Genomic DNA, 18931 nt, shown 5'->3' on the forward strand with positions numbered 1-18931 from the left:
ACAAACTCCAGCTGACAGACATCCCAAATGCGGAGTGCAGTGAGGTCACCTTTGGGCCCAGGGGCCACCTCAGGCCAACATAACCCATGGGACGTCCTCCACCTCTACGTTCAAGGATGTCTGTAGGCTCCAAAATCATGTCCACAAGAAGGGGAAGGCACACTCCGTGAAGGTGAGCTCACAGGCCAGGCAGCCATTGAAGAGCCCCCGGGAGAGCTTGGGGTGCCCATCATAGGGCCGCATCAGCCACGGCAGCAGGGGGCAGCCTGGGTCACCCACCACAGACAGGGACATGCTCATGTCCCCAACCACATGCTCATGCTGCAGGATGAAGGTCCCAGCCTCAAGGTCCAGAACATGTGCACCTCATGGGCTGGGCCAAGGCTGCCCCGGCAAATGTCCATAAAGCAGCCCCAATGGTCCACCAGCATCTGTAGCACAATGGAGTGATACCACTGGTGGCTCCCATAGTAATCAGGGCCTCGGTCTGGGGCATGGATGGCGATGCGCATCACATGGAGTACACTGATGAAATGGGGGAAGCCGAGGCCCATGAATCCCATGACCACCTTTTCCAGGTCCCTGATGGGCACCAGCCTCTGGTGAAGCACCCGGTTGATGGCTCAGATGACCTGGAAGGAACAGAGAGCAGACAGGCTCATTGGTGTGCCCCTGCTCCCTCTAGGGACCCTCCCCCTGCCTTGTCTCCAAGAGCCCTCTAGGCACACAAACCCCTGCGGGGCAGCCTGTGTGCGGGTGGGGCATCCCAGTTCCCCTGGGGCTCTCCCTCTCCCCCATCCCACCCCTTCACATTCCCGGTCCCTGAGGGTCCCTCTTGCCTAGCAGCCCCCTTCCTCCTCCCCACGCCATGCCGGGGCACAGGTCTTGCCTTACCTAGAGGACGATGACTCCAAGAGTTGCCTTGCCCACCCTGCATTGCTGTGCAATGGAGCAGTAGCTGTCCAGGGTGGCAAATTTCTACAAGGTGATGGCCACACACTTCTCCATGGAGAGGTCTGGCCGCATGCGGGTGTCCTGGCATCGGAGGACAGGAGCGAGTCAGGTGCAGAGCTCTATGAAGGTGTTCCTCCTCGTCCTGAAGTTCTGCGGCTACTGCACATCGTCCCACTCGGTCAGAACCACTCAGTCCCCACAGTCAGTGCTGACAGAGTGGGTCCAGACCTGCCAGATGGGCCTGGGAGGCCTTGGCAGGGGCAGTGTTGGGTTGGAGCCCCAGGGCAAGGTCTCCAGCCCCACAGGAGGCAGAGGAGGACTGCCAGGATGTAAGCCAGTAGGTGTAGCTGGGTGATCCTGGGGGTCTGTGGCTGCTGTGGGTCCATGTCTTTTGTAAGCGAGAGTCAGAACTGGGTACAGGCTCAGCTTCACTGTGAACAGCTCAGCAGGCCTCAGCAGCATGTGCAGAGAGTGGGTGTTTGGGTGGGGCCCTTTAAGGCCCCGCATGGTTGACACTCCTGGAAGGGACAGGTAGCTCTTTCGGTCTGCGTTTTAGGTGTAGATGTGATTTTCCAGAATATGATCCCCCAGAAGACTGTCTTCTGGAAGACGGCTTCCGGAAGATCACTGTAGTGGAAATGCAGCCATCAAGTCCAGACCCCTGCCTAAAGCAGGATCAACGCTAACTAAATGTCTAAAATCAACAGAATGAAATTCAGTAATTTGCCAAGTCCATTTTGAATTCTAATCTCTAGTCCTTTATACTTCTTGCCACTCCTCCCAGCTTGGTGTCATCTATGAATGACTGTACCAGGGACAATACTCATGGCACAGGCAGCATATGGAGGGGCCATCCCACAAAGTGTGTGTAGATTATACATGGTGCCTGCAGCTGGCCTCTTTGAGCTGTGTGAGGGAGTATGGTAGGCAAGGAACCTGCCTAAGGGTCTCATAAGAACATAAGAATGTCCTTATTGTGTCAAAGTAAAGATCAATCCAGCCCAGTATCCTATCTGCTGACAGTGGCCAATGCTGGGTGCCCTACAGGGAGTGACTGAACAGGTAGTGATCAAGTGACGTCTCTCCTGCCATTCACCTCCAGCCTCTAACAAACAGAGGTGAGTGACCCCATTCCTTACCCATCTTGGCTTATAATCATTAATGGACCTAGCCTCCATGAATTTACCTAGCTCTTTTATACTCCTAGTCTTGACGGCCTCCTGTGGCAAGGAGTTCCACAGGTTGACCATGCACTGTGTGAAGAACTTCCTTTTATTTGTGTAACAGCCGACAGACCCAGGTTGCTGGCCCCAGGGATAGAACCTGCAAGCATAGGGTCTAAAGCCCTGCACTCTACCACACGAGCTAAAGGCCAGCTGGCTCTCTGCCAGGGATGTACAGCAGAGACTTCACTAACCCCAGATGAGGTCTCAGCACCTCTGGGTACTACATTTGCTTTAAACCTGCTGGCCATTAATTTCATTTGGTGTCCCCTAGTTCTGATATTAGGGGAACAAGTAAATAATTTTTCCTCCTGTACTCCAGGTTCCCTACCCCAAGCTCTCTTTTACACCCAACTTTTCCATCCCAGACTGTGGAAGAGTGCAGCCCTTGACAATTTACCAAATTACCCACCCCTGCCTTAGAATCATTAACTCTACCATTTCATCTCTTTCACCCAAACTGCCTTCCACTTTCAAATTGTCAACCAGATCCGCTCTATTTGTCAATATGAAATCCAGAATAGCCTCACCACATTAGCTTTCTCCTCCTTCTGATATAAAAAAAGAAAAAGTCTCCAATACATTCCAAGAGCTTACTGGATAATTCGGGCCCTATTGTGTTATTTTCCCAACAGATGTCTGAGAAGCAGTATCCTCTCTACATAGCCAAAGGAGGCTAGCAGAGGAAGGCAAAGAGGAGAAGATGAAGTGTGAACCCACTGTTACCATCTGTTAGCTGGGGAAGCACTTGGGATCTTGAACTATTTGCTTTGAAGGAGGACAGTTCATAAATGTCCCCATACCTTGGGAAGCCTTTCAGTCTAAGAAATTTATGGGAAGTTTCCCTCTGGGCTGGGCTGGGACCCAGTTCTACTGCAACACAGAGGGCGTGACTCCATCAAGACCAACTCTTTTAATTCAGCTCCGTACGAACTACAAGACTGGTAAATCTGGAAAACATACCTTAGACTGAGCTTCATTTCTAATCTGAGCAGCCAATGGCAGAACTCTGTAGGAAAGAAAGCTGAAGCTAGATACATTCAGATGAGAAATAAAATGCATTTTTAAATAGGGGGGGTACAAAATCATTGGAACAGTTTATCAGGACACAGTAGATTCTATGTCATTTGAAAATCTTTAAAGCAAGACTTCATGCCTTTCTAGAAGAAATATTCTAGTTCAACTAGGAGTAATAGGTTCTGCACAGGAACTACTAAATGAAATGTTCTGGCTTGCGTTTACAGGAGGTCTCACTATATAATAATACTAATAATGAAACCAATTGGCCTTAATCAGGAGCAACTCCACGAGACTCAATTTTTCTCCTCCCTCATCGGACCCAGGAATGATGCCTCTAAAACCAGGGCCATGTGATAGGCCACTATAAATCTGCTTTAAGTAAAAGGAGAAGTGGGTCAGAAACATTTCTTTCTCACTTCCATTCTACTGCCTGATAGCAGTTCCCCCTGAAGTCTCAGTGCTCTTGACTCACTCTGCGGCTTGCCTGCCTAGTGCTGTGTCTCTGGTGCTTGTTGTTACGTGTTTCACTTGAATAGCCAGTTCCCAGACTGCCTCTCTCTCACCTGAGCCCTTCCCTGACTAGACCTGCTTGTCTGCTTCAGACACTCCCAAACATTGAGATCTTCTTCATGTTGCATGCACCAGCAGAAAAAAACTGGCTGTGAGGCAAAAGTGCACAGGATAATCACCCTGGAAAAGGGATTGTTCCACGTGATATCTGCCTGTTCCTAGCATCAGCCCTGCATGCACATACATACAGACAGACAACTTCCTGGGATAAGGCACGCTACCTTTCTCAGCGCCCCAGCCTTTCAGCGCATGAGACAAAGAGCATATGGAGAGGAACCGACTTGCCTCCTTGACATGTTAGAACTTTGAGGTACCAATGAAATACCCAGATCCTATTCAGTCAGTGAGAACTTGGCATTCCAAATGAGGAGAGAGATGATTTGATAGGACCTAGAGGGTTAGAAACCTGGGCAAAGAGGCATAGGGTGGTACAGCCTAGACACATACAGCTAACATAATTCTGAGATCTGAATTTGCAATGACTGTGGCAGCAAACAGACCAATGTGAGTTTGAAGTTGAGTATTGAGAGGTTTAAGGGGGAGTCTCTTGATATTTTAGCCATAGCACATAGCATATGACAGAAAATAACAAAATGAAGGGAGCTCAGAAGATCTGCAGAAAGAAGCAAGAGGCCAGAAGAGCTGAATTATGGGGTCAGATTTAAATAATTGAAACTGCCCGGTTTGCATAAGCTCTTTGCTGTGACAATTTAAAATGAGACCAAAGAACTTTAGACAACATTATGTTCTGCCTGCCTGTCTTCTCCCCCTTTTGCCCCTGGAAAAAGGTGGGTGTGATTAGTTGGTAGGACTTCTACAGCTCAGGGCTGTTAGCGCTTTCTAGTTCTTCTGCTGCAGAAAGAGTAGAATCACTAACCGTGTCAATCTGCAGAGCTGTGCATATGGTCAGCCCTCCCAAGGCCTGGCTGTAGATGCAATGACGACTTTTACTAAAAATTTATCTTCTAAAACCAAAGGTGCCTGCCAGCCCAGGCCTCATTCTGTTATTTCTTCTAGAAAGGGAAACATTTCCCAGAATCCTTTGAATTGGCCAAGGAGGCTTTGCAATAGCCTTGTAAAGGATTCTGGAACACATCAGAGACCAACGCTACCTGCCCCTACACAAGTGAGAAGAAACAAGATCAGTTTTCCAGGAGATGGGGATGGACACATGCAAAGGAAGGAAGAGTTTGGGATTGGCTTGTTGACAGGGGATAGTGATCAGGGGCCACATGAGGACTTGCACAGACCCACTAGTTGCCTCCACCATGCCCTGAGAGCAATGAATTAGTCATTCACCTTTTAATATTTTTTCATTGGTTTTTTGCTCTCTCTGGTTTAGCTTGCCTGCAAGATATAGATGAGGGTTAACAATCTTCGCTGAGCTAGATGGGCGACTCTTTCAGGGACTATATGACTTCTCAAAGTCTCCTGTGATTCTATTGAGGCAGATCAACTTGGCATGTGCAGTCTTGTGATAGCATTATGTTATAGAATCATAGAATACTAGAAATGGAAGTTTGAAACATGAAGATACATACATATCTCATAGAGCTTGTAGGCACCTTGAGAGTAATTAAATATACAGTCCCCTGATGTCACTGCAGGACCTATCACCATCCCTGACAGATTTTTTTTCCTTTTTAAAAATCTCATCTGTGCCAGGCCCTGGAAAGTCCCCCTCAGGGATTGAGCCCACAACCCTGGGTTTACAAAGCCAATGCTATACCCATTGAGCTACTCACTCAAGGGTGCTTGAGAAGCCATTGAGTCCAGTCTCCCGCTTTCCTGGCAGTACCAAGCACCGTCATCTAGATCAGGGGTCAGCAGCTTTTCAAAGACAGAGTGCCTAAGTTTGACCTTTTGAACTCTGTGTACAGTCCCAGCACCAATGATACTTTTTAAAGTTACTACTAGTCCCATTTACACCAGCTTCATTAATAAAGATACAGAGCTTGACTGTTTTGGTCTTTAAATCTTCATCCAGTCAGGTTTTTCAGATAGCTAAAAATGTCTGATATTTTAATACAGGTTGAGCCCCTCTTACCCTGGATTCTCTGGATATCTGTGCTCTGGCAGAACCAGGGATGTTACTGAGCCAGGGAGCCCCAGGCACTGAGGTTGCTAAGGGCTCATGGCTCATCTGGTCTAGCAGGCAGCCCCACTGGATGGGAGTGGAGGACGTCCTGGTGGCCTGGGGTGCAGAGCCACTGGTGGTCCCAGGCAGGGAGCCCTAGTGGCCAGGGCCTCCACACGGCTGCTGACCCTGGGAAGGGAGTCCTGGCATCTAGCAGTGCTGAGTTGCCATTGGCCCTGGGCAGGAAGCTACTGCTGGCCTAAGCCATGGAGCCCCAGCAGCCCGGGGCACACAGCCACCACTGGCACTGGCTGGGGAGCCTTTCCAGGGAGCTCTATGCTGGGGTGAGGGAAAGGGTTGAGCTCCCGCCTGTGTTCCAGGGAAAATTGGCTCACATGCCACTCTTGGCACACATGCTGGGGGTTACAGAATCACAGGGCTGGAAGGGACCTCAGGAGATCATCTAGTCCAGCCCCCTGCTTCAAGCAGGATCAACCCCCACTAAGTCATCCCAGCCACGACCTTGTCAAGCCAGGACTTAAAAACTTCAAGGGATGGAGAATCCACCACCTCTCTAGGCAACACATTCCAATACTTCACCACCGCCTGGTGAAGTAGTTTTTCCTAACATCTAACCTACACCTCTCCCTCTTCAACTTCAGACCATTACTCCTTGTTCCACCATCTGACACCACTGAGAACAGTTTTTCACCCTCCTTTTCAGAGCTCCCCTTCAGGAAGTTGAAGGCTGCTATTCAATCACCCGTAAGTCTTTTCTTCTGTAAAAAAGCCCAAATCCCTCAGCCTATCCTCATAGGTCTTGTGCTCCAGACCCTTAATCATTTTTGTTGCCCTCCGCTGAACCTACTCCAGCAAATCCACATCCTTTTTATACCGGGAGGCCCAAAACTGGACACAATATTCCAGATGTGGCCTCACCAGTGTCGAATAGAGGGGAATAACTACTTCTGTAGATCTGGTCAAAATGCTCCTCCTAATGCACCCTAGTATACCGTCAGCCTTCTTGGCTACAAGGGCACACTGTTTACTCATATCCAGCCTTTCATCCACCATAACCCTTAGGTCCCTTTCCATCATACTGCTGTTGAGCCAGTCTGTCCCCAGCCTGTAACAATGCTTGGGATTCTTCTGCGCCAGGCGCAGGACTCTACACTTCTCCTTATTGAGCCGCATCAGATTTCTTTTGGTCCAGTCCTCCAATTTATCCAGGTCACTCTGGATTCTCTCTCTACCCTCCAACGAATCTACCTCTCCCCTTAGTTTTGTCTCATTCGCAAACCTGCTGAGGGTGCAATCCAGTCCCTCATCCAGGTCATTAATAAAGATGTTGAATAACACCGGCCCCAGAACTGAGCTTTGCGGCAGTCCGCTTGAAACAAACCGCCATCCAGATACTGAGCCATTGACCACTACCCGCTGGGCTCAACCATCAAGCCAGCCTTCTATCCATCTTATAGTCCAAGGATCCAACCCATATTTCCTTAACTTATGGACAAGAATGTTGTGGGAGACCATATCAAAAGCCTTGCTGAAGTCAAGGTATATCACATCCACTGACTTCCCCATGTCCACAGAGCTTGTTACCTCATCATAGAAGCTAATCAGATTGGTCAGGCAGGACTTGCCCCTGGTTGTTGACCCCTGATCTAGATCATCCCTAACAGATATTTATCTAACCTGCTTTTAAAGATCTTCAATGAGAGAGACTAAATAACCTCCCTAGACATTTTTTAAATGCTTAACCTCCCCAACTGGAAGTTTTTCCTAATGTCCAACCTAAGCTTCCCATGCTGCAATTTAAGCCTATTGGTGATTTTGCCCTATCATCAGAAGTTAAGGAGAATATTTTTTCCTCCCTTGTCTTTGTGACACCTTTTCAGATACTTGAAAGCTGTTACATTCATCCCGCACTATACGAGCACAAATTGGTTCCCAAATTTCGGCTCGTAGGTGAAAACTTGTAAGAGGGACACTAAATTCCCATTAAAATACATGTAAAAGTCTCTGATTCGTTCCAAGTGCTCATAACTCAGTGAAGGAGTGGCAGCATGTGGCACTGCTTTTGAAAGGTAAGTGAACATTGGGTTTGGTGGTGGTTGGGGAGGGTTAAAGGCCAGAGGCAGTTTGGGACCATTAGCAGGAGGGAGGGTTACAACCTGGTGGCAGGTTGGATCCATGGGGCAGACAGGGGGAGTTCAGGCTGAGGCAGGTTGGGTCTGTGGAGTGGGGGATTCAGGCTGCTGCGGCTTGAGGCCATGGGGAGGGTGGGGGAGAGTTCAGGCTGTTGCGGGTTGGGGCTGTGGGGAGGATGGGGGCGTTCAGCCTGAGGATGTTTGGGGCTGCGGAGCCAGAATGGGGGTTCAGGCTGCAGCAGGTTGGGTCTGCGGGGAGTGGGGTAAGGCTCGTATTAGTGTGTGGAGGGGTTCACTCATCTAGTGAATAAAGGTAGGTATGTGTGTCCCTCGTTTTAGTTAGTACTCATAAGTAAAGTACTCGTTTAACAAGCAATGAGTGTATGTCCTCTCTCAATCTTCTCTTTTCCAAACTAAACATACCCATTTCCTTGAATCTTCCCTCATATGTCTTGTTTTCAAGACCTTTAATAATTTTTTAGATCTTCTCTGTACCTTCTCCCATTTTCCCACATCTTTCCTGAAATGTGGTGCCCAGAATTGGACATGATACTGCAACTGAGGCCTAAGCAGAGCAGAGTACAGCGAAAGAATTACTTCTTGTGTCTTGCTTAGAACATTTCTCTTAATGCATCCCAAAATCACATTTGCTTGTTTTGCAAATGTTACACTCTTGACTCTTATTTATCTGTGGTGCACTATGACCCCTAGATTCTTTTGTGCAATACTCCTTCCTACATAGTCACTTACCATTTGGTATGCGTGAAACTGGTTATTCCTCCCCCTAAGTGGAGCACTTTGCATTTTTCCTTCTTAAACTTCATCCTATTTATCTCAGACAATTTCTCCATTTTGTTCAGAGAATTTTGAATTTTAATTCTATCCACCAAAGCACTTGCAACCCCTCCCATATTAGTATCAACTGCAAACTTTATGAGCATACTCTGTATGCCAGTGATTCCCAAACTTTTCAGGAATATGGCTCACTTCAACGAAACAAACAGTTCCACGGCACAGGCACTTTTTTCAGCTGAATCAATTGCTCATGAACATCACATTTATGTATATTTACTATGGTTGTAGTCTTACCAGAGACGTTTGCAACATAGTAGTACATATAACAAGCTAAACAAGGATCAAATGCATTAATGTTTCAATCCACCACAGAATACACCATCTTAGAAAGCAGGCACAGACACGTTGTCTAAACCTGCTCAGTGCCCTGCTAGGGCTGTTGAGTACACAGCTAATCACTGAAAAATTCAGCAGCTACTTAACTACTCACGGGTAGGGGGAGATGGCTTCAGAATGCAGGCTCCCCTCACCTCCAGCTCATTTGGGCTGGGAAGCAACATTTCAGCTGCCTCCTGGCACAAAACGAGGTCAGCAATTTCCCTCACAGTGGCTCTGCGGCAGCCCATGGTGTGTGTGGGAGGGCAGGGATTGATCAATTGATGAACCCAATGCTAGCTGGGACTCAGGCAGCATTGCTGCTCATGCACCAGCTGGCACAGGGTTAATTCTGCCCACCTCCCTCCCCACAAAAAAAACATACAGTGGCTCTGCAAAGCGCCACAGTGAGGGGAAATTAATGAAATTTCACAGCATACCTGCACAGTTCTCATGGCACACTGGTTGAAAACCAGTGCTCTGTGCTGTTATCTAAATCATTAATGAAGACAAGAACATAAGAATGGCCATTATGGAGTCGGACCAAAGGTCCATCTAGCCCAGCATACCATCTGCTGACAGTGGCCAGTGCCAGGTGCCCCAGAGGGGGTGGACTGAAGACAATTATCAAGCGACTTGTCTCCTGCCCTCCATCTCCAGCCTCTGAATATTGAACAGAACCAGTCACAAAACTCATCCCTGTGGAACCCCACTTGCTATGCCCTTCCAGCATGACTATGAACCATAATTATTCTCTGAGAATGGTTATCCAACCAGTTATGCACTCATCTTATAGTAGCCCCATGTACACTGTATTTTTCTCGATTATTGATAAGGCCATGTGAGACTGTATCCAGTGCTTTACTAAAGTCCAAGTATACCATGTCTATCGATTCCCCTTTATCCACAAGGCTTATCATCATATAAAAGAAAGCTTTCAGGCTAGCTTGACATGATTTGTTATTTACAAATCCATGCTGTTACTTAACACCTTATTTTAATCTTCCAGTTGTTTGAAGATGAATTCCTTAATTATTTGCTGCATTGTCTTTCCTGGAATAAAGGTTAAGATGATTGGTCTGTAGTTTTCTGGGTTGTCCTTATTTCCCTTTTTATAGCTTGGCACTGTATATGCACTTTTCTAGTCTTCTGTAATCTTTCTCATCTTCCAAGACTTGCCAAAGATGATAGCTAATGGCTCAGATAGCTCCTTAACCAGCTCCTTGACTATTCTAGAATGGATTTCTTCAGGCCCTATGACTTGAAGAAGTCTAAGTTTATTTGCTTCTTCAACTGTTCTTACTAGCAACAGGTTATAAACCACCCTTTTTATGTATTTTTCTACTCCATTTTTCATCTGAAGTGGGTCTTACCCACAAAAGCTCAAGATCTAATAAATTTGTTACTCCCTAAGGTGCTATAAGACTGCTTGTTAACTTTTCTAAATAATTTTATCTTGTTCTTTTCCTATTTTCACTTCTGAAACTACCTTATTTTCTCCATCATTAACCATTTTAGGCATCCAATCACCACCGGCCTTCTCGGTGAAAAGTGAAGCAAAGAAGTCAATAAGCACCTCTGCCACTTCAATATTTTCTGTTATTGTTTTTCCCTCTACATTGAGCAGTGAACTTACCTTGTCCTTGGTCCTCCTTTTGGTTCTAATATAGATTGAACCTCTCTAGTCTGACCTAACTGGTGCCACATGAGAGAATTTGCTGGACCATGGGAGGTCCCTATTGTCTAGCATTACCAACACTTCCACTGTTCAGTGAGCTCTTAGAAGACAGTTAAGGGTAAATTAAAGCTAAATAACAGCACAGAACACTGAGAGCCAGGACTGGTGACTGTAAACAAATGTTATGGGTCCACAGGAAACTTAGCCACATCCATTGTAAGTGGTCATCTGGCTAATTAAAATCATGCTGGAATACAGATGTTGCCAGGCAAGAGTGTGCCTGACTACCGAGGTTCAACCTGTATATATGTAGAATGTTTTCTTTCTACCCTTTATGTCAGTAGATAGCTTGAGCTCCCTTTGTGCCTTCACCTTTCTAATTTTGCCCCTACATACTTGTGCTACTTGTCCATATTCATCCTTTGTACTTTGACCTAGTTTCTACTTTTTTGTAGGACTCTTTTTGATTTTTAGATCATTCAAGATCTCCTGGTTAACCCAGGGCGGTCTCTTGCTATACTTCTTATCCTTTCTGTGTTATTGGCTGTTACTCCAGACCTCTTCTCTCGGCATCTGAGCAGCCTGTATTGGGTACTCTAGGTTAATCAATGTGACTGGAGTAGAGTCCCGTTACTGGCACAAAGTGGTTTCACACAAGACATTTACTATCTGTGCCACATTATGAATGGAAGAAATGAGCAACACCTGCCTGCTACACTGCAGAGGAAATTTCACTTTCACTCAGGTAATGGCTAGTGGATGAGTAACTCAGTTTCCTGTACTAATTCAAATATCTCTCAGTTTGAATCAACTCACTGCATCATAAGAACAGCCATACTGGGTCAGGTCAAAGGTCCATCTAGCCCAGTATCCTGTCTTGCAACAGTGGCCAATGCCAGGTGCTCCAGAGTGACGAAACAGAACATGTAATCATCCAATGAACCCTTCCTTGTCACTCATTTCTACCCTCTGACAAATGGAGGCTAGGGACACCATTCACAGAATCACAGGGCTGGAAGGGACCTCAGGAGGGTTATCGAGTCCAGACCCCTGCTTCAAGCAGGATCAACCCCCACTAAGTCATCCCAGCCACGACTTAAAACCCTCAAGGGATGGAGAATCCACCACCTCTCTAGGCAACTCATTCCAATGTTTCACCACCCTCTTGGTGAAGAAGTTTTTCCTAATATCTAACCTACACCTCTCCCTCTTCAACTTCAGACCATTACTCCTTGTTCCTCCATCTGACACCCCTGAGAACAGTTTCTCACCCTCCTCTTTAGAGCTCCCCTTCAGGAAGTTGAAGGCTGCTATTAAATCACCCGTAAGTCTTTTCTTCTGTAAAAAAGCCCAAATCCCTCAGCCTATCCTCATAGGTCTTGTGCTCCAGACCCTTAATCATTTTTGTTGCCCTCCGCTGAACCTACTCCAGCAAATCCACATCCTTTTTATACTGGGAGGCCCAAAACTGGACACAATATTCCAGATGTGGCCTCACCAGTGTCAAATAGAGGGGAATAACTACTTCTGTAGATCTAATCAAAATGCTCCTCCTAATGCACCCTAGTATACCGTTAGCCTTCTTGGCTACAAGGGCACACTGTTTACTCATACCCGGCCTTTTATCCACCATAACCCCTAGGTCCCTTTCCATCGTACTGCTGCTGAGCCAGACGGTCCCCAGCCTATAACAATGCTTGGGATTCTTCCGCCCCAGGTGAAGGACTCTATATTTCTCCTTGTTGAACCGCATCAGATTTCTTTTGGTCCAGTCCTCCAATTTATCCAGGTCACTCTAGATTCTCTTCCTACCCTCCAATGTATCTACCTCTGCCCTAGTTTTGTGTCATCCGCAAACAAGCTGAGGGTGCAATCCAGTCCCTCATCCAGGTCATTAATAAAGATGTTGAATAACACCGGCCCCAGAACCAAGCCTTGCAGCACTCTGCTTGCAAGCAGCTGCCATCCAGATATTGAACCACTGACCACTATCCATTGGGCCTGACCATCAAGCCAGCTTTCTATCCATCTTATAGTCCAAGGATCCAATCCATATTTCCTTAACTTATGGACAAGAATGTTGTGGGAGACTGTATCAAAAGCATTGCTGAAGTCAAGGTATATCACATCCACTGACTTCCCCATATCTACAGAGCTTGTTACCTCATCATAGAAGCTAATCAGATTGGTGAGGCAGGACTTGCCCCTAGTGAATCCATGTTGGCTAGTTTTGATCACTTTCCCCTCTTCCAAGTGCTCCAGAATGGATTCCTTGAGGATTCCCTCCATTATTTTCACTGGGATTGAGGTAAGGCTGACGGGTCTATAGTTCCCTGGATTGTCCTTCTTTCCTTTTTTACAGATGGGCACTACGTTTGCCTTTTTCCAGTCATCCAGTATCTCCCCTGATCTCCAACAGTCTTCAAAGATGATGGCCAAATGTTCAGCAATGACCTCTGCCAATTTCCTCAGTACCATTAAATCCAAACCCATGGATTTGTGTACATCTAGTTTTTTCTAGACATCTCAGAACTTGTTCCTTCTCCACAGATGGCTGCACTCCACCTTCCCATAAAAAAAGTCATTAAGTCCAGGCCCCTGCACTCACATCAGGGCTTATCACCATTTTTTTTTAAACTAACCTGTCCCAGCCCCTTGGAAGGCCCCCTCAGAGGCTGAACGCACAATCCTGGGTTTACAAGCTCAATATTCTAACTGCTGAGCTATTCTACCCACAAGGATTACTACTCAACCTGGCTAGTAAGTATTGATCAACCTATCCTCCATAAATTTATATAGGTCATTGTTGAACCTGTTAAAGTCCTGGTCTTTACAACATTGTCTGGCAAAGTGTTCCACAAGTTGACTGTGTGCTGTATGAAGAAACACTTCCTTTTGTTTGTTTTAAACCTGCCACCCATTAATTTTATTTGGTGACCTCTAGTTCTTATGTTTTGGGTACAAGTAAATAACTTTTCCTTATCCCCTACCTACAAACCTGTCATGATTTTATAGACCTCTATCATATCCTCCACTTACTGTCTTCTTTTCTAAGATGAAAAGTCCCAGTCCTTTTAATCTCTTTTCATATGGCACCTCTTCCAAATCCCTAATCATTTTATTGCCCTTTTCTGAACCTTTTCCAATGCCAAGATATCTGTATGCAGTATTCAAGATGTGTGCATACGATGCATTTATACAGAGATAGACTATCTTTTTCTCTATCCATTTTTAGTAATTCCTAACATTGTTTGCTTTTTAGACTGCTTCTGCACATTGAGTGGGTGTTTTCAGAGAACTGCTCACAATGACTCCAAGATCTCCCGGGAGTGGTAATAACTCAATTACTCCCCATCATTTTCTATGTATAATTGAAATGTTTTTCCAATGTGCATTACTTTGTGTTTATCAACATTAAAATTCATTTGCCATTTTGTTGTCCTGTCACCTAGTTTTGCGAGATCCTTTTAAAGTTTCTCAGTCTGCTTTGTTTTTAACTATTTTGAACAGTTTTGTATCATCTGCAAATTTTACCACCTCACTGTTTACCCCTTCCTCCAAAACATTTATAAATATGTTGATATAAATAAATATGTCATCCCTAGTATGTGTGTGAACATGAATTAGGCTAACAAACTCCAATACCCATGTTAGTCATAAACTACTAGAACAGGAAGGGACCTCAAGAGGTCATCATACTGACTCCTCTGCACTCACGGCGCGACTAAGCACCATTTTTTCTAGACTATCCCCAAAGGTATTTGTTTACCTTGCTCTTAAAAATCTCCATGGGTGGAGATTCCACAGCTTACATAGGCAATTTATTCTAGCGCTAAACACCCTAATAGTTAGGAAGTTTTTTGTAATATCCAGCCTAAACCTCTCATGCTGCAATTTAAGCCCATTGCTTGTTCATCAGGAATCAAGCAAAATATTTTTTCTCCCTCATCTTTGTACTTTGAAAGCCATTATCCTTTTCCTTCTCAGTGTTCTCTTTTCCAGACAAAAATCAAACTCTTTCAGCCTTCCCTCATAAGTCTTCCCTCTTGACTTTTAACTATTTTTGATGTTCTTCTCTGGACTATCTCCAGTTTCTCCACATCTTTCCTAAAATGTGGTACCCAGAACTTGACACAATACTGCAGTTGAGGCCTAATCAGCACAGAGTAGAGCAGAAGAATTACTTCTTGAGTCTTGTTTACAACACTGCTGCAAATGCATCCCAGAATGTTGTTTGCTTTTTCAATAACAGCATCACATACTTGACTCATATTTAGCTTGTGGTCCATTATCTATGTATTGGTACATTTGGACCCAAGATACCCTCTAGAAGGGCAGTGGTGTGGGACAGTGCTCAACATATGAGTGACCCTGTTGGACCTCCTTCAAGTTTGCTTTCCTGTTCTGTTCATGAGGGACCCATGGCATGTTCCCTTCTTGGGGGTGGAAGGCAAGCCAGATAATTGGAACATCTAGGTGATTATGAGACCAGAGCAAGGCAAGGAGAAAAGCAGCAAAGAATTCACATGTTCTGAGGTTCCCTTAGAAGTAGTTACCAGGACAAAGGGTCAGACCTGCCTATCTCACATACTATAAAAGGCTTCTATGACACCAGGGTAAGGAATGAATAAACCCAGCCTGCACAATGTCAACTGGCCAAAGACTAATATTTGGAACTGGTTGTTTTCTGCACATTAAAACAGACCAGAAAAATGAAAGGAGATTGAGCGTCGGAAAGGTTTGTACAGAAGGTTATAAAGCAGAGGTGAGGAACCCCTGGTCCATGGTCTGCAGCTTGTCTGGATCCAGACACTGAGGCTTGAGGCTTGCCTACATGGCATCTGGCCTTCAGGGGTGTGGAGGGTTTGGAGCCTCTAGCCTCTTAGGCTGGATCAGGCATGCCACATACAGGGTCCAGACAGCAGGCTCTGCCAGGGGCTGGGTGGCAAGAAGTGGCTCCAGGTTCTACTGATGGTGGCTGCTGTTTCCACAACTGAGAGAAGGGAGAGGTACCAGCAGCAGTCTCTGCACCCTGCCCAGAGGCTTCCTACTGCTGCTCTGATTGGCCAGAATTCTGGCCAATCAGAGCAACAGAGGGCAGTGACTTGGAGAAGTGGGGGAGGGAGCCCAGAGCAATGTGCATCCCAGGGTGCTGCAAAGGTAAACTGCACTCCTGCTGCCCAGACCACATGCCCCAAGACAGCTTGTGTGGCGCCCCAAGACAGCTTGTGTGCCCCCCCATCCAGACACCCATCTCACTCCCCTCATGCACCCTCTCTTCCACCCCAACTCCCCACCTGCACCTTGTTCCTTCCCCCTCTCTCCCACACCATCCTGCACTCTTCCTCTCACTTAGAGATGCAGAAGCAAGCTGGGGGTATGGGTCCTTCTGCCCAAACCACCATCCTAGCCCATTCCTGCAGTCTCCTTCCTGCCCAAGCCCCACAGCCTATAGTCAGGGACCAGATCAGTGAGGTGTGTTTAGTTTTTTCTTTTTTTGAGGAGGGCATTGCTTCTCATTTCTGTAGCCCCCATTTGATTTATCTATGGGTCAGTGACGCCCAACTTGAAAAAGTGCCACCCCTGCCATTGTACGGGGCGATGGCAGCCCAAAATGGTCTGAAGTGTCAAAGTCAGTCGCTTACATTGGATTTATACATAACAGGGAACCACTGTAGAAATGTCTGTAACAGAGAGGGTGGGAAAGCAACAAGATAAGGTACAATTTGGAGGGGGGAGAATTTCTGGCAAATCAGGAAAATTGATTACAATATGCTCTCTGTGGGGTGTCCTGGGCCTGTGTTTTCATTACAAGCTGGGTTGGATCATAGAGGTTTACTAGTAAACCTCCCCATCCTTAGGGGGACTATGCAAAACTTGCCAACTGGAACTTTTAGTAAAGTTCAAAATATCTTATTTGGGCTGGAAATGCAACTGCTGGATATTTTTGGTTTAGAATGTTTTGAGCACATGGAAATAGAGGCTTAGAATGCAGGTATCTTCTGAGCCAGCACCATCCCCTGGTGCAGCCGTACCAAACTATGCAGAATGATACTATCAACTACCTTCTTTGAGATACTAACCACCTACATCCACACAATAAGGACGCTGTTGCCTCTCATAATGCCATCACAGTATTCTACCAGCCCCTCCAGAGTCACCAGCCAGAAGAAGATATGTTATCTAGGGCCCATAGCTGTATGGGTGAAGGTGTGCTATATCCCTCCCCTCATAAACTCAGTTAAAGCACACTATAGGTTTTCTGTCCAGTAGGCTCTTTGCCTTTTATCACATCCTATCCATACATAGAATTATAGAACCATATGGCTCGAAAGCAGCTCAAGAGGGTCTTGTCTTGTGTAGTCTAACCCCCTGCCAAGATGCAGGACTTGCACATATGAGCATCTAAGATGGTTGGCTAATGAGACTCCTTTTGAAAACCTCCAAGGTAAAAGCTTCCACAACCTCGGATTTGTCTGTTCTCTTGTCCTACTGTTTGTATTCCATCTGAAACTGAGTGCAAATCTTGCCTGAGCACCAACCACTTTTTCATTATAAAATAAGCACTGAGCCTCACGCTCTCTCTACACACGTGGCCAAGTTTGTCATAGGAAAGACAAGCACTTCCATCAGCAGAGGAAAACTACTGAGAGCGCATTTCTCTCTGCATGTATAAGATGCCTGGGTGTGTGCACACATGGAGGGAAGCCAAGGCAGGCAAAGGAGCAGAGGGTGGCAGCAACTATACCTTTGTCCCTACCCACCTTGCCTCTGCTTGTTTCCAGTCCTGAATCCTAGTTAGTCTTTTCCATCTTAATGGGCTGACCAGGAGCACCCAGTGCAGCATCTCCCATCAAATTACACAGATATGCCACAGGCCCTAGGTGCTCCTCTGAAGAGAGAAGCATATGTACGCAGCTTCTGTAAGGCTGTGGATCCTCTCCCAGGTGGGATCAGAAAAGTTACTGTCCTTATGGCATTCAGAAGAAGACTGGACAGACATGGCAAAGAGCTGTAAGAAAGAATCCTGCCGCAGGTGATTGGGCTAGATGAGAACAGCTTCACATTGCCCCCCACCCCCGTCTCCTTCCCCGCCCTCCTTCCCCCAAGCCTGTCAGCAGGGGAAAATCCTAGCAGAGAGGAGCTGCAGGGCTGGAGCTCCGTCAGATGGCTCTTTACCACATACTAGTGTTTCATAAACTACGGAAGAATCCCTGTTTCAGCCACTGCAGCAACAGCCCGAGCTACCCAACCCCCATGCGATCCAGGAGAGTCCTTGGTTCCCAAACTCCCCCTCACCTGCAGCCTTTGGTTTACTTTCTCCTGGGCCAGAACTCCCGTGAGTCTCCTGAGACCTTCACAATACGTAATTTAAGAAGCCGAAACTTTTCTTACCTTCCAAGGTGAGCCAGTACAGGTGGTGGGTCTCGCTCTGGGCTCTGCCTCTCCCCCTGACGTGCCTGAAGCCTGATTCACTGGCACTTCAGACAGAGAAGCTCCACCCAGGACAGAGGGTGAATGAGTAAGCGAGCAAGGCACAAACTCTGGAGAGTTATTCCCGAGGATTGCAGGAGCGTGAGAGATAAGGGCAGTGCATTCCTGAGCCACAGGCCCTCTGCCTGTCCCTTCCCATTTTCTCTGCAGGCTATTGCACCAACTGGGAGCTCGGGACTCCTCTTGCCGGAGGGGAAAAAGCAACTCAGTGGCTCCCAGGGATTCTGAAATTCAGCATTTCACAAACTGAAAAGAAAGTGATTTAGACTCATGCCCTGACCGAGCCTTTCACAGCTCCATTCAGGAAAGTTCATAGCTTTCCCCTAGCAGATAATCAAGGGGATTTATGACCAGGCTCAGCAGCCCCTAGAGTTAGTCAAAATCATTTGTATTTAGCAACTGCTGGCCACTCATTACTTCTACAGCTGATTTCTAGCAGACCCCCTTTTTGGCCTTCACTAGCATAGGCACAAACTGGCAAAGCTGGGACAAAAACATTCAAGCCCTGAGGAGCCTGTGGGTGCTTTGATACCTCCTAACCCTAAGGATGGCCAAACCATAGGTGAGTAGAATAAGACAGAATAAAAATGAC

General features: G+C 46.5%; 2 protein-coding genes across 2 annotated transcripts in view; one reads left to right on the forward strand and one right to left on the reverse strand.

Moving 5' to 3' along the window:
• Positions 1-14270, forward strand: part of MAPK15 (mitogen-activated protein kinase 15) — a 235884-nt gene extending 221614 nt beyond the window's left edge. Inside the window, exon 13 of the mRNA XM_074986373.1 lies at positions 14108-14270. Within this exon, the coding sequence (XP_074842474.1) occupies positions 14108-14125 (18 nt within the window). The 3' untranslated portion in view covers positions 14126-14270. The remainder of the gene's footprint in view (positions 1-14107) is intronic.
• Positions 1-18309, reverse strand: part of FAM83H (family with sequence similarity 83 member H) — a 72322-nt gene extending 54013 nt beyond the window's left edge. The window contains exon 1 of the mRNA XM_074986370.1: positions 18241-18309. The gene's annotated coding sequence lies outside the window, so the exon portion shown is untranslated. The remainder of the gene's footprint in view (positions 1-18240) is intronic.
• Between the last annotated feature and the right edge of the window lie 622 nt (positions 18310-18931).

The sequence above is a fragment of the Carettochelys insculpta genome, chromosome 2 (assembly GCF_033958435.1).
Source record: "Carettochelys insculpta isolate YL-2023 chromosome 2, ASM3395843v1, whole genome shotgun sequence".
In the NCBI taxonomy this organism is placed as follows: Eukaryota; Metazoa; Chordata; order Testudines; family Carettochelyidae; genus Carettochelys; species Carettochelys insculpta.